The sequence below is a fragment of the Aythya fuligula genome, chromosome 1 (genome assembly GCF_009819795.1).
Source record: "Aythya fuligula isolate bAytFul2 chromosome 1, bAytFul2.pri, whole genome shotgun sequence".
Classification (NCBI taxonomy): Eukaryota; Metazoa; Chordata; class Aves; order Anseriformes; family Anatidae; genus Aythya; species Aythya fuligula.
This window is the reverse complement of record NC_045559.1, coordinates 74,370,239-74,385,743: the sequence shown is the minus strand read 5'-3', so window position 1 is coordinate 74,385,743 and position 15,505 is coordinate 74,370,239. Positions and strand designations below refer to the sequence as shown.

Sequence of the window (15,505 nt, the reverse complement as noted above, 5' to 3'; positions counted from 1 at the left end):
AGCAGAAATGAGAGTATTTGTTCCATTCTTTTCCCAGTGAGCTTCTTTACAGTCATAGGCCACTCTCTGCTTATTTTCCTATAGGAGAAAAATGACAATTGTTGTGGAGGAAAGACGGGAACAAGTTGCATGTCTTCATGAACCATTGAAATTTATTTTGTAAGCAGAGGAATTCTAGTGAGAGAATTTGCCTTTCAGCTGCAGAAAAGATTTATGTAGGAAGCTTTACGGAAATGAGGAGATATAATGATTGTATTCTAGTTGTATATTTTTTGTTCTTCAAGTGCACACAAGATGTTACCCACTGATCCCTTTGATACGCTAATAACTATTGAGTCTGTTACCACCCATAGCTCCCTGTGGATATTGGACTCTGTAAGGGAGTTATCCCTTGAAGTCAACAAGAGTAATTGCGTGCCTACTGGTGGCAGGATTTGTCTAAAACAACCAGACAAACCAGATGAAGCTCCTGCTGTAAATCTGGCAGTCCTGAAGTTCCTTGGGTAGCTTGCACCGCGTGAGCACTAAGGCAGTGCTGTGGTGGGAATGTTTTTGAAACTGCCCAGTGACTGCCTGTTGGGTTCATTTGTAGCTGATGGCAGAGTACCATGGAGGTTCCTGTGGAGCAGATAAGTGTACAGAGAGGAAGAAATCCATTCTTTAAGTTACAATGTTTAAATAAAGCCAAGGTAATGATTTAGACTTCACCCTCTCATTGAGTGTAATAGAAAAAAACATGCACATTGATAGTTTTCCCTGGTCAAGTATCCTTTTTTGGGTTCCCTTGTACGTTTGCTGAGCAGAGTAAGATATATACCAGTGGTCTGAAAATTGAAAACCTTTGATGTTCACATAAATTACAGGTCAAGTCTGTGTAGTGCATCACTGCCCTTTACAGTAAATCATATGTAAAACCAAGTTATGCCCCATTTAAATGACAAAAGAATTCTTGGACTAGACAGTTACTCTTTCCAGGAGTAGCTGAATAAAAGAAGAAAAACTAATAAATAATTAAGGAAGTAATATGTTTGACCACTTTTTTTTTTTTTTTGTATGACTTTTTTCTGTTATTATTGTAACAGAAATGCTCCTTTCAAAAACAACTAAAGCACTAATGATAGCTGAGAAAGTCATTCATAGGAGGTTGAACTGGATTAATTAGAATTTATGAGAAGGTTACTACAAGAGTGCAGAAAGATGTTAAGGGGTTAACCTATAAGAGATTACATTGTAGTCAGTGTTCTGTTAAAGTTTGAATTAATTTTTCCCATGGGTTTTTCACATTCTAATTTTCAACTAAATGAGACATCTGTTTCAGAAAAGGAAAATTTGCTATGGTTGTCATAGCAACTATCATTCTGTAAGAAAATTATTCCAATGGTTACTTTAGAACAGAAAGATAGAAATTCAGTACATAAAGCAACATCTGATTGCTAGCACAAATTCTGATAATTGAGCCCTTTTTGAATGGTGGGTTATTTGACCTGCAAAACTTGTTCATATGTTTTTAACATAAGGTTAATTGTGATGTAAACAAATTCATTTCTGATGTAGTTTCCCCCTAGAGTCTTATATGTAGACAATCATTATTCTTATAATAATAATACCGTTGAATTTCAGAGTAAATGGAGAGATCCACACTGTTCCCTTTAAGAATATGAGATCTAAATCAAAGTACATTTCTATGAGTGCTTCACTTCAGAGGTGAAATACATTCATGATGTAAATCTCTAATTGCCAAATAATTTTCTTTTTTTTTTTTTTAGTAGCAGATTTTCTCTTTTAGAACATACTGTAGCATTTTCTTCCTAAAATGCAAACTATTATTGAAGCATCTATATCTATATAAACATTACACATTTCCTGAGCAAGCACTAATAAAGAGATCCAGAAATTCTGTGCTTGATATTAAGACTTCAACTTTATTTTCAGGTTTCATCATAAATGGAAATTTTAGACCAAGTTGTCTATGCATGACATCCAGATTGCAGACTTGTTAGTGGTTATTAGAGAAGATTTATTTTTTCCTACCCAGAAACTTTTGCAATAAATTTTCTGAAGAAGGGACTTGGGGTTTTATAAAATCCCTGCATGCATATGAAGCTTGTTTTGCTTTGGGGGTGAGGGCACTGAAGTGCATGATTTTTCTTCCCTCTTAAATGTAAAGCACACTACCATCCCCCTCTGAATCCTTCCTGGGACTTCATATTTTTGTCAGAAATGCTCCAACCATTTCTTTCAATCTTGGGATTGTCACAAAAGACAGCATTATGGCAAATCAGGCGAGTTCTAACATTTCCCCTTCACAAAAGAACAGCTCCAGCATGCATAACTTACCAGCCTGCAGCTCAGGCGGGCGCGAGCTGCAGGCACAAAGGGAGGCAGAGACAGGGGAAAGTGCTGCAGGTCTTAATAAGCAGATCATGCCTATTCATAAGGGGAAACAGGCTTTTAACAAGTGGCAACCTATGGGCTAGGCCTAGGAGAGGCACGCAGATGCTCTCACGTCTGCATGTGCAATTCGTGGTCTTTTGGGTTTCAACAGGATTAAACCGACTGCTGATGCAACCTGTGATGGTCACAATTACATCTCCTTATAAATGCTTCATTGTGTGCTTAAAATAATGGCTTGGTAGGTTTTTGACCTTTTCTTCTTTGGCAAATATTGTTCTTTCCCCTTGGCTTCTTCCAGGGGAGCAGCCTGGCTGCAGCTGGTTCTGCTGTGCCTGGCGTGCCAGCGGGCGGTGGGGCAGATCCTGACCTTTTATCCCACTGAGGTCCTGGGGACCATCCTGACCTGGGCAGCGGGTGGGAGCACTGGGCTGCATTCCCTGCGTCTCTCAGTGGCTTTCAACAGCCAAAGCAGGATTTACTGCACTGACTGATGCTTTGTTTGTGTCCTGTTTGCCCTTGCAAATATTTTCTGTCAGTGAGATTTTCCTCCTGGAAAACTTGCTCTGGACCTAAATACTGTTTGCCAAGTAGTTGAGTGTTTTCATGTTGGTGAAGGAAGCTGCTTGGCACACAAGGTTTGTAGTGCGATCCCAAGACAGGGGTGGGGAATCTGGAAAAAGCCTAACCCCTGTATGTTTTTATAAAGCCTGCCACTTCCGTGACATCTGAGCACCTTACAAACTTGTTTGCTTTATTTTCACAGTGTGTCTGTGAGAGAAAAATATTCCTGTCAGTGGTGAGCAGAACATAAAGATCTCTGATCAGACTGGGGTTTGGTCTGTATGACAGAATTACAAACCAAAGTTGTGAGCAGCTGACTGCAAAATAAGCCAGTGAATAGACCATGAGTAATTGCCCCAGCAGTAGGAAAGGGAGAAGTCATGTACCTGCGAGCCAGCTGCTGTTCCTCCTGGGAGGAAAGCCTGGATGATGAACAACTAACCGGATACGTGTGGTGTAAAATGTGAAGGCAGAAGCTGGTGAAGGGCTAGGTCTTTTTCTCAGCCAGCTGCCTTGGTGTGAGCCACCTGACTCAAAACAACATTTCTGCTTCATGCTGTTAGCATCTCATCTTCACACAGCTTCACCTCACTCGTCACAGCTTCTGGAGGCTGAGATATATTTCTGGTCCCAGTGGCAGATGTGCGAAGCTTCACTTTTTTTATTTTTTTATTTTTTTCTGGACACCTGGTTATGCAGGGCATTGTGTGATGAGGAGCTAGGAGATGAGCTGTCTCCTAGCTGTGAACACAGAAAGCCTTCAGACACCTCTCTAGAAAGCTTGAGGCTTTTGTCGTCTCTAGAAAAAGGAAACATTTGCAAAGCCCCCTTCTGTTTTCCCTTTACCAGAATTTTCTTCCCCCGGGTAAGCCACATCCCTTTATATTTTCACAAGCTCTGTATTTTTAAGCTGTTTTCAGTAGACATGTGCTTTGCAGCATTCTAAAAGGAAAAGTAGAAAATATATCATCATGAATATTGCAGATGTGCTAATTTTTGAAATGTTAGTCAAGAATCAGTAATGGAACAAGATGATTAATAGCTTTATGGGTATTTTCTTTTGTCTTTGCCATACATGATGTGATGATGTTACTATGTTAATGTTGTTATTTTTGTCTTTGCCATACATGATGTTCAGAGAATTTGTTTAAAAGATTTCTTTCTGTCTTTTGATGCAGTGAGGGAGTGTAAATCTTTCTTTAACAAAGTAACATCTCAAAGGGAAGTCTGGTTGATGTGTATGTATGTATGTATGTTAAACACTAAGGCTGCAATTATCATAAACCTTATTAAATCACAGCAGCCTATTTGTTGTTCCTCAAATATGGACATGCTCAGAACAAGTCAGTCAAAAAATTATTAAAAAATTTCAACCTAAAACTAACCTGTCAATTTTATGGCTGAGAATTAGAGCATAGTCAGCAAAACATAATTTACCACTGTGATATAATTGCAGTGAAACACATTTTTTTAATCAACAGGATAGCAAGATACGGATAAATTGTGTTCTGATTGGCAGTGTTACAATCCCCCTGCTCCACAATGAGCCAGTCTATAAGTATGTTTTTAAAAATATAAATGCCCATCTGATAAGAAATCCTGAATATGTAAAGTCTTACTTAAAAGCAACTCAACACACCAGAGAACAGAAGAAAATTATATGTAGGAAAAGAAGAAGCGTTCTTTTTTTTCTGATGGGATGCTTCCCACTGGAGAAACAAACCAGCATAGGTGATGTCTCCAGCTTTTGAGTGGGCTCTGTAGCTGTGCCAGGGTCTGCCCTTGCCCAAATGACAGTAGGCTATGGGCCAAATACAATCTGAGGGAATGTGGAACACATATCCACACCTGGCTATCTGTGACAGGTGTTCTAGATACCACAGGAGTCCAGCATGCTAATTCAAGTGGACGTCTTGGTACCTAGGTCTTGTGAGAGTTACTGTTCACCTGGTTAGAGTAACTGTATGAATATTTTGTTCTGTGCTGCCTACTGAAACTCATAGGGAGAGTGCACTGATTTTCCACAGTAGTTAAGTAACACTGGTTGTATGTAAAGAGGGTTTTACTGTGCACAGAAAGAAGAAAATGAATGCTATTTGTGTCTTCAAATTCCAGGCTACTAGGAAGTCAATATTTTAATTAGATAACCAATACATGGAAGTAGCACTGAAGACATTCTCCTCCTCTCTTGGCAGGCAACCTTGGTTTTATGGCTGGGGCTTTAATCTTCCACGAGGCCAAGCGCTATTAGAGAAATGGAACCTTATTCCAGATGGGATAGATATTCTTATAACACATGGACCACCTCTCGGTAAGAAAATATTAGTGCTGTTAGCTGTGTATTTCAGATGTTTATACAGTAACTGATGGCTGTCCTTAGACAAAGAGTGGAAACCTTAGTTGTAAAAGTCAGAAGTAACAACCCTACTGTTTTCAGCAGCACCAGGGCTTTGGCTTGGGTTTATGTTTCATGATTACTTACGATCAGTGGTGGAAAGTTAAATAACAGGTACAAAACTGAAGTCCTCATAAATAAAGTCTTAATAAGTTTTATAAATTAACAAGGTCCAGTTTGCCCATGCGTCCTCCCGCTCTGACAGTGGTGAAATCAGTAGACTTGAAAAAGGGAGTCTGCTTGGAGAGAAATACAGGATTAGTTTGTAGTACAGTCTTTCTCCCTCACTTGCACTAATGTCCCCCTCCAACCCAAAGCTGTATTTTCATGCTGACTTGATGAATTTCCTGTTTCACAAACCCAAATTCTGCACTAGTTGGCCTGCTCTTTGGACAGCATGGGTGAATTACTAATTTTTAACACAATCCAGCAACAGACCAGCAATAAACAGTTTTCCATTTGTATTTTACAAGGAATAATAATATAGCTCCTCAGCTCCTTTGAAGAATATCCCTGTACCTAGGGCTTGAAAATCCAGGGACTGAAGGTAGAGAGCAAGTTTCTCAGCACCCAGTTTCAGGCACTGGGCTAATTTTGCCATCTGGTTAAACCTGTATTGCTGTTGTTATTACTATTTATTATTATTATTTATTCAGTTTGAGCCATCCTCCAAGGATTTTGTTTTTTTGAAGATCCCATTTCTTTGTCTTATTGATTCATTAATAGACGGCTTCAGCACAGAACACTTTGCCTGAGGGCATCAGCTGTTGGCATCCCTGACATCCATGGTAACAAATACATTACGCTTCAAAAGAAATTAGCACTCTACCTAACTTACAGAACCTCTTTATTGTGTATCTCTGTCCACAGACATTTTGAGAAACAGGATCCTCCTTGACCCTGGGAGCCAATTATTTTCACCAGGAAGCTGTTTCTTTTTGTTCTGATCTTGGACAGCATCACTAGAGCTGTTCCTAATGATCATAAAAAGCAATCAGTGTTCTTACAAATTCCTCTTACATTCCAGAATGGGTGCCTAAATTCTGTCGATCATCCATTTTCTCTGCTCCTTTTTTATTCATTCACTTCCAGACTGCATGCATCCCCCTAAACTAATTAATGCTTCATTATTAGATAGTTTTAAAATTGCCTGTATGATTTAGATGCAGAAGCACCATTAAGAGTTAATGGACTTTGTGCTTCTTAGTCCCTTAAATGTGTAAAGAAAATCTGAACCACAAGTAATTTTTTTTCTGTTTTAGAGGAGTGCTTTGGGATGAAACTGCGGCAAGGAAACAGAGGTTCACACAGGATAAGGAAACAAAAATTAAACAGCTGTTATTGACCATTTTATTTTAACCTGTTTGTTATTAATAAATATATAGCATATTTTTGTAGTTTATAAAATACAATATTCATGATCCCATGATCAGTGCTAATGCTCATTTCTAAATCAGCATATTTTTATTAATTTTATGTATAGTGTAACTTGTAAAGTCCTTTCCTTGACTCCTAAAGGTATGCATTTATGATTCTTTTATTTCTCTTCAAAAAGTTCACTTTTCTTTATTTGTTTTTAATTTAATTTCACCCTTAAGTCTTCATTTCTAGCTGTCTGCTTGATTGTCTGTTACAAAGATTTATACTTTCCTGACAGCTGCATAAACCTGTTTCAACTAACCAAACATTACAAAAACACGAAGATGAACTCTATTTGTTAGCTAGGTGTAATCAATTATTCTTAGTTTGTGTAGTCAGGTGTACATAATAAGCTGCTAACATAAGGGAAAGCTTCAGAAGGCTGATAATGCATGTAAACAAAAACATGTTCAACATAAATAATGTTTAATTTAATGGAGAAGTTAATTTTATGGATTTTTGTTTGTGAAGTTTTTGAAGAGGAAATACTTTTGCCTTTATGTTCACCACAGACGTTTTGACAATTAACTGTTTCAAATCGTTAATGTAACAAAACCTAAAGTTACAACAATTTTGCTTTAAAAAAAAAAAAAAAACAAAAAACCACGAACTGGATTCCAGAGGAACTGCTGGCTTCACTGTGGCATCTTAAATAGTTGTTATTTCCTACATTGAATTTTGAATTGCATTGGATACCAGGAATGACAGGTAGAACTGATTAACAGAACTCAGCATTGACCTGCTCTGTCTGTAACTCAGACAGCTTTCTCTTTGTGCATCACCCCATCAGGAGCCAACAGTGTCTTGAGAGGCATCTGAATGAATTAGGAATCTGCATCCATTGCTTCCTCTTTTTGACACCTAGGATACAACTACGATAGTGGGGCAAACTTCTACCATTTTTATAAAAACCCATACTATAATGAGCCCAGTTTTCAGGCACGGGCATCTAAAGAGTTATTTCTCAATGTATGAACCTACTTTGAAACTCTAATAAACCTGAGAGCATTTCCAAGAGCTTGAATACCACTCTTTTGGTCTTTTAAGCCAGTTGGTTAGCTGCTACTTAGCCATGCTTGAGTGAATCTGAAAAGAAAACACATGAAAAGTAGGTCCAGACTCTGCACCTCTCTGGCTGACTACAGTTTTTTCAAATGTACAATATATTCTCGCAACAATCATTGCAGCAATCTAAGTCAGGGATGCAGAGCTATGACAGGCACAGTGAGAGTACCAGAACACACAGAATCCTAGAATCCTAGAATCATTAAGGTTGGAAAAGACCTCCAAGATCATTTGGTCCAACCATCCCCCTACTACCAATGTCACCCACTAAACCTTGTCCCTAAGCACCACATCTAACCTTTCCTTGAACACCCCCAGGGACAGTGACTCCACCTCTTCCCTAGGCAACCCATGCCAGTGCCCGACTACTCCTTCTGAGAAGAAATGTCTCCCCATTTCTAACGTAAAACTCCCCTGGTGTAACTTGAAGCCATTCCATCTAGTCCTATTGCTAGTTACCTGTGAGAAGAGGCTGACCCCCAGTACCCCACACCTTCCTTTCAGGCAGCTGTAGAGAGCAATAAGGTCTCCCCTGAGCCTCCTCTTCTCCAGACTAAACAACCCCAGTTCCCTCAGCCACTCCTCACAGGACTTGTGTTCCAGGCCCTTCACCAGCTTCATAGCCCTTCTCTGGACATGCCCCAAGACCTTGATGTCCTTCTTGTACTGAGGGACCCCAAACTGAGCACAGTACTTGAGGTGCGACCTCACCAGAGCAGAGTACAGGGGGACAATCACCTCCCTGGTCCTCCTGGCTACACTATTCCTGATACAAGACAGGATGCCGTTGGCCTTCTTGGCCACCTGAGCAAACTGCCAGCTCATGTTCAGGTGAGCATTGACCAACACCCCCATATCCTTTTCCTCTGCACAGCTTTTGATCTACTCTGCTGCAAGCCTGTAGCGCTGCATGGGGTTGTTGTGGCCAAAGTGCAGGACCTGGCACTTAGCCATGTTGAACCTCATCCCATCTGCCTCTGCCCATCAATCCAACCTGTCCAGGTCTTTCTGCAGGGTCTTGCTACCTTCGGCAGATTGACACTTACCCCCAACTTGGTGTTGTCTTCAAACTTACTGCGGGTGCACTCAATTCCCTCATCCAAATCATCAGTAAAGCTACTGAAGAGGATGGGCCCCAACACTAACCCCTGGGGAACACCACTGGTGGCCGGTTGCTAGCTAGATTTCATTCTGTTCACCACCACCCTTTGGGCCCAGCCATCCAGCCAGTTTTTAACCCAGCTAAGAGTGTACCTGTCCAAGCCATGGGCTGCCAGCTTCTCCAGGAGATTACCATGGGAGACCGTGTCAAAGGTCTTGCTGAAATCTGGGTAGATTACATGAACAGCGTTTACCTCATCCACCATGTGGGTCACCTGGTCGTAGAAGGAGACGAAGTTGGTCAGGCAGGACTTGCCTTTCAAGAATCCATTCTGGCTGTGTCTGATCCCCCAGTAGTCCCACATACATTGCGTGATGCATTCAAGATGATCTGTTCCATCACCTTTCCTGGCACCAAGGTCAGGCTGACGGGCCTGTAGCTCCCTGGTTCCTCCTTACAACCCTTCTTATAGATGGGCATCACATTAGCAAGTCTCCAGTCATCCAGGACCTCTCAAATGACCAAGACCACTGATAGATGATGGAAAGCAGCCCAGCAATTGCATCCACCAGCTCCGGTCTGGCCCCATGGACTCGTGACAGTCCAGGTGGAGCAGTAGGTCTCTTAACAGTTTCCACATGAACTGGAAACAAGTTCAGGGAGATGCCCCTAAACAAGGGGGTTTCTTCTGCTCCTTATCTCAGACTTCCAGGTCAGGAGGCTGAGTACTCTGAGGATAAGTGGTCTAGCTAGTTACAAAACAGAATAATTGTATCTTTTACGTTTCCAAATTTGAGCCTGATGAAAATGGCAGAACAACATAAAGGAAACAAGATCGGTTAATCCAAAGCATCTAATACAACATCCTTCTTATACTACTGTGAAGAAAACACCACACTTCAGTTGGCAGTAAGCATCCCCCTGCTGCATGCTTTTGGATTCAGAAGCAAGTTGGTGTGCATTTCTGTCTATATTCATAAAAAGTGCATTTTTGTATGGATCTATGTGAGTAAATATAGCACTTAAAGCATATCTGCTGCAGAAGGGCTGAGTTTCCCTGGCTGTTTGAAGCCCTTAAGCCAGGTCTACTCGAGGATACTGTTTTTAAATACACTGTGGGTTCCTCACCTCGGTTCCACTAATGTAAGATTCGATGTGATAAAAATACAGTTTTGTCATTAGCCACACAAATTCCATTACATCAATTAAAGTGTTCAGTTTTAATAACTACATCCCAGGGCTAGATTTAAACAGCTAAGTGTTGAATTAGATGCTTAATTTCAGAGACTTGCTTTGGAGTCTTGCTCTTTAATCCTCCGTTTCTTAAAGGAAGAAGAATGAATAAATCATTGACTTTTCCTGCTAACAGTAGTGCAAAAATGCTTAAAATGCAGTGATTTTTTCACTTGAAAAATTATTGGCAAGAGTTACCATAGTTCTGTTTCTTCAGATGGGCTTTTAAGTTTTTCTTCAATTATTTTTCCTTGTTTCCTCTTCTACTTACCAAGGCAAACACGATTTTTTTCCATGCCTGTTTTTCTATGACTGCTTATGAGAAGTTATGTGACATTAAATCTCAGAAATATTTTTGAATGTTACAGCAGTACAGCTTTGCAGATAACGTCTTCTTTTAAAGCTTTCCTTTCTTTTCCAAAGGTTTCCTAGACTGGGTACCTAAGAAAATGCAACGGGTAGGATGTGTTGAGCTGCTGAACACAGTCCAGAGACGGGTACAGCCAAGGCTTCATGTTTTTGGACACATCCATGAAGGTTAGAAAACATTTCTTTCTGTATATATACTTAAAAACCACAACCACAGAAGCTGTCTGCTTTAACCAGTATTTTTAAAATTGAGTGTTTGAACTGAAGCACTTCTGGAATTCAGATACTTATTTAGCTGCATATATACAGATGAAATTGGCTGATATTTGCCTTTCAATATTTGTATTTCAGCTTCTCTTTTAGTTTCTACATCTATAAAGTAGGGTGATGCTTCCATCACAGTGAGGATTACTGTAAATTTTAAAATAACACAAGTCCAGTAGTTGCAGAAAGGGACTAAATATTAGAATTGATGGATTGTATTTTCCCCTGCTGAATCTCTTTGATTTAGGATAATTCTTGTAAGCTCTTTGTGTCTCAGTTTCTCTTTTTGTGTGTTTGTTTGTTTGTTTTGTGTTTCTTTCTTTTTTCTAATGGGTGAGAATGATTTGGGGGGTGCTTCTGGGGCTTAATTTTTAAGATTGGACAATGAAGGTTGTCTCTCCTTGTCAGTGCCTATGTAAAATCAAGAGGGATGTCACTTCCAACATGCGTAGAAGTGCAAGATGCTTATCCATGTATTTATTTGCTTTGTCAGGGGAAACATTTTGTAGCCAGACAAAACAAGGCAGTTTGACTATTTGAGTTTTAATTGGAAAAAATGAGTCCCCTTCACATAATTCAGTAAATGGTGACAAATGTGATCTACTGAAGTCAGGGACTGTAGGAGTTCATCTCCAGGTGAAGGGAAAGGTAGACACTGTCAGCTACAGAGATGTCTCTCCCATATGCATTCCATGGCAGCAAGACTTCAAGCATGCCCCCACCAAGAGAAAACACTGGGCTCTGCAGAAATGTACCCATCAGCATGTAAGCATGTATTATCAGCCGCTTAGTTCTTGGCAATGTTAACTTACTGGCAGGAAGAGGTGCTCTACAACTGCCAGCTTTCTGCTTCTGGGACTGCTCCAGACTTTGATGTAGGATATCTGTGGGTTCTCAGCAGTGTAGAAATGAACAAATGGAAAAAATGGAGTAGCTGGCACTCATATCCTTCTGTTTCTATGAAGAACCATCACCCTTCCTAAAAAATCCCACTCTGACTTGCTGTTTTCACACTGCTAAGTTAAGGGTGACATTGGTTAGAAGTGTGCTGCTGTAAAATCAGTGAAGACATTCGTATCTTTATTTCAGAGGGTAGGGATGAAGTCCATTCTCCTTGTGTATCTCATCTGTGGTGACTTATTAATGTGTAGGTAATGTCCAAAGTGCTGTTAAAAGCACGGAGTAAACAAACAGTGCATAGGCAGTACTTTTTCCTAACATTTTTGTGTTGCAACAGACTTTGAGAATTTGTACAAGAGAGCTGGTGAATACAGTTCAAACTCATTGTCTTTTTAGAAATTGTAGGCCAAGTGAGTTGCAGGGGATGTAAGCAAACAGTTAGTGAGCCATGAAGCTTCAGGCAGGTAAACAAAATCACATCTGCTAAGACCAAGCCCAGCTTTGGCTCCCAAGGGAAAAGAATGGCACCTCCACGGAATGGTAAATCGTGTGAATTAATACAGTTGGCACCAAAGGTATCAGAACACAGAAACAAGGTACTCTTCTTGTAAACTATCATAATTTAGAGAAAACAAATGGGGAGCTGCATAGCCTATTCTGCGGTGGGATGCTAAATCTCTGCAGAGGAGAATTCCCATTGCAGACAGGCTGTGCAAACAAAGCTGTTCTTTGTAGAGAGAGAATGCATGATTTGAACAGATGAGTTCCTCCCCTGACTGAGTATAGCTACATCTGCAGCAGTCGTTTACTGAACATCCATGAGGATGAGATGCTTAGATGAGATGTTTCTTCCCTATTCTCCCTCTGCACTTCTGCATCTGCCAAAAAATACCTCTACACGTGGCCTTTCAACCTTGGTGGTGACAAGCAGCATGGCAGGGATTCCAGCTAAAATACTGCTGTGCCAATTTCAGCCAGTGCTTGGCAGTAGGGGAAGAGTGAAAACTGTAGCATGATGAATCTTTCAGCAAAAAGAATGCATTAGCAAGCTGATTTTGTTCTCTGCAAACATGTAGCTGAGGAGACAGTCCCAGCAGCAAAGCGGGCTGTCCTCGGTGCAGTTTGTGTTTTACATAGAACAATTGTTCTGTGGCAAACAGCACATGATTTAAAGAAATGTATGTGACAGGAACCTGACAGAGTTCTCTTCCCTCCCTACTTACTAACTATAGTGTGTTTTTTCTATGGGGAGTCCAAGAGACCCTGCATTATTCAGGATATTTTAAGGAATGAAAAATAAAGCTGTTTGGCTGCTGGTTTCTTGTTCGTAAATTCTGCAAGTAACAATGCTTCTGTAAGACATGAAATTACACTTGGAAAACCTGGGATCCTAGGTACCTAGGATATGAATAGCTTTAACTCAGCATAGCAATGAATATGTTTCTCTGTTAACTACATTAATGATAAGACTGAATTGTAGTACAAAAGCTTTCCACCAGGTGATTTCTCCAAAATCATGTATGTGTTTCAGATTGTGACTGCATTTCTTCATATTCAGCATAATACTTGCATTTATTTCAATTTGAGTGTCCAACATTAAGCTTTTAGTTTTAGTGTAATCAAGCTCATGTTTTTTTCCTAGTCATTCATGAAAAGATTTTGACAGTGGAGAGTGTCTAATTTTTCATAACACCATGGCAGTTAAAGGGCTTTTTCTTCACTTTTTCAAACATCATTTCACTGTATTTCTACAAAACTTAGAACTGGAAGTTTGATTTCCTGCAGATTTAGCTCTGGAATTGTTTGGCTTGGGTGCCTACCCACACATCAGATGTAGTTAATGACTTCCCCCACAAGTAAGACATTCAGGAGGTGTTTTCTCCCATGTAAAAGTTACAGTATCTTAGGATGTGAATGCACCTTGTCCATCAGAGAATGCATGACTAAAGTCTTTTTTCTCTGCCTGGGCAGGCATTTTAGAGTCTTTCTGTCAAGTCTGGTTGAAATTGGTTAGCGAGTTCAAACACATGGGAAGTGGTTCCTTCAAATCCCAACCTGGTGCACATGCACACACCCTCCCCTTAGTCATGTCATCTTTTTTCTTCATTGGTTTCTTAACAGATGTACAACATAGCACAGAGAAAAAAAAGGTGGAAAAAGGAAAATAGCTCAAACACTGGTGCATTGATGACTGCAAATCTAAATGACATACAGACATTTTTTTAGTGTTGAAATTTTCTAAGCTCTCTCTTCACATCTCTTCAAAACTGAGAAGGTTTTAAGAAAAAAGTTTTGCAGAGAAGAATATTAGTGTTTCTAAGGAGGTCTGGGGAGCGGGCTGCCAGAGATTGTAGCCACTAACCAGGGAGGGTCAATTTTGGTTTTATATGATTTAAAAGATAGCAGAATATTTTACTGTGGGAAAAAGATGGTATTCGTCCTGGAGACCTTCACATTTTGCATTAAGAAGAATTTTAAATGCATTCCAAGTAATAGATGTGACACTCGTTGTTGTACGATGTCCTGGAGACCTTCACATTTTGCATTAAGAAGAATTTTAAATGCATTCCAAGTAATATATGTGACACTCGTTGTTGTACGATAAAGGTAATGGTAAAGGTAAATAATAAAAAGCAATTAATAAAGACTGAGTAATAATAGTAACCAGAGCTTTACTTTCTTCATAGGTTATGGTGTCATGGCTGATGGAACTACTACCTACGTGAATGCATCTGTGTGCACTGTGAATTACCAGCCACTAAATCCACCTATAGTTATTGACTTACCTACTCCAAGGAACACATGATTATAATAAAGGATTTAATGTTGTGCCCAACACATTAGCAACTTTATATTGCTGGCTGAGAATCCCAATCAGGAACTATTCAACAAAGCAAAAACCTTCTTTTTTTCCTGCTATCTCTTCACAGATAAATTCAAGTGACAGAAATGGAAGATGAACACAGGCATTTTGGTGGCAGAAACAGATTAAAGACATATCGCCATTAAAATATTTGTGAACACAGCAAAGTGAATGCATTCCACGTATATATACATATATATATCTCTCAAGTAGGGACTTTTGTATATACCATACATTATATTGGACTTACTAAAAGAACAATGTCTTTCAAGGAAGTGTTTCCTCAAGAAAGTTCGAAGTTTAAACATAAGTGTTTAGACTAGGATTTCCTCATTTCAGATGTTTCCCAGTGAGCTCTTGATAATGAATGTGATGGTAAAGATGTTTTCCCTTAGTTAACATGGCATGTACAAAAGATAGTACATGAATGACCAGTCATAGGAGGAAAGCTCTTATTTCAGGTCCTCCAGGTCTTGATTCTTTGCATCTATTCAAAACCAATGCAGCAGAGGCCCTACCTAATTCACTGTACTAAAATGAAGTTTGACTACGTTTGGCATTACAGATGGTAAGGGAAATGGTGCATATTGCTGGCATGCTTTAAACAGCTCAAAATTCAAGAAGGGAGACTGTGTTAAGTGCAGTATAAACTCAGGAATTTGTAACCTGGCCTCACCTGTGGGGGGGAAAAAAAAAAAGTGTAACTTTTTTCATATGCTAAGGCGATACGTGATTGTATGTAAAAAGAAAAAGCAAAAACAAACAAACAAACAAACAAAACCACCAAAAAACAAAAAAACTGATGTTCAGTAGTGATATTCTAAATAAAACCCACTGGGACTGTTTAAAACCTGTTAACCTGTTACTGGGACATACAGCCAATGATGAGATTGCTGTTTTGAATTTGGCCCATGTCAGCTGTGATTAAATGTCATTGTGT

General features: G+C 39.7%; 1 protein-coding gene across 4 annotated transcripts in view; it reads left to right on the top strand.

The window, feature by feature from the left end:
- The window catches only part of MPPED1 (metallophosphoesterase domain containing 1), a 66,055-nt gene extending 50,752 nt beyond the window's left edge, over nucleotides 1-15,303 (top strand). For all 4 annotated transcript variants that reach the window (XM_032204556.1, XM_032204539.1, XM_032204532.1 and 1 more), the window contains exons 5-7: nucleotides 5,151-5,266; nucleotides 10,593-10,706; nucleotides 14,390-15,303. In XM_032204556.1, coding sequence (XP_032060447.1) covers nucleotides 5,151-5,266; nucleotides 10,593-10,706; nucleotides 14,390-14,508 — 349 coding nt within the window. In that variant the 3' untranslated portion in view covers nucleotides 14,509-15,303. The remainder of the gene's footprint in view (nucleotides 1-5,150; nucleotides 5,267-10,592; nucleotides 10,707-14,389) is intronic.
- Nucleotides 15,304-15,505: the final 202 nt, after the last annotated feature.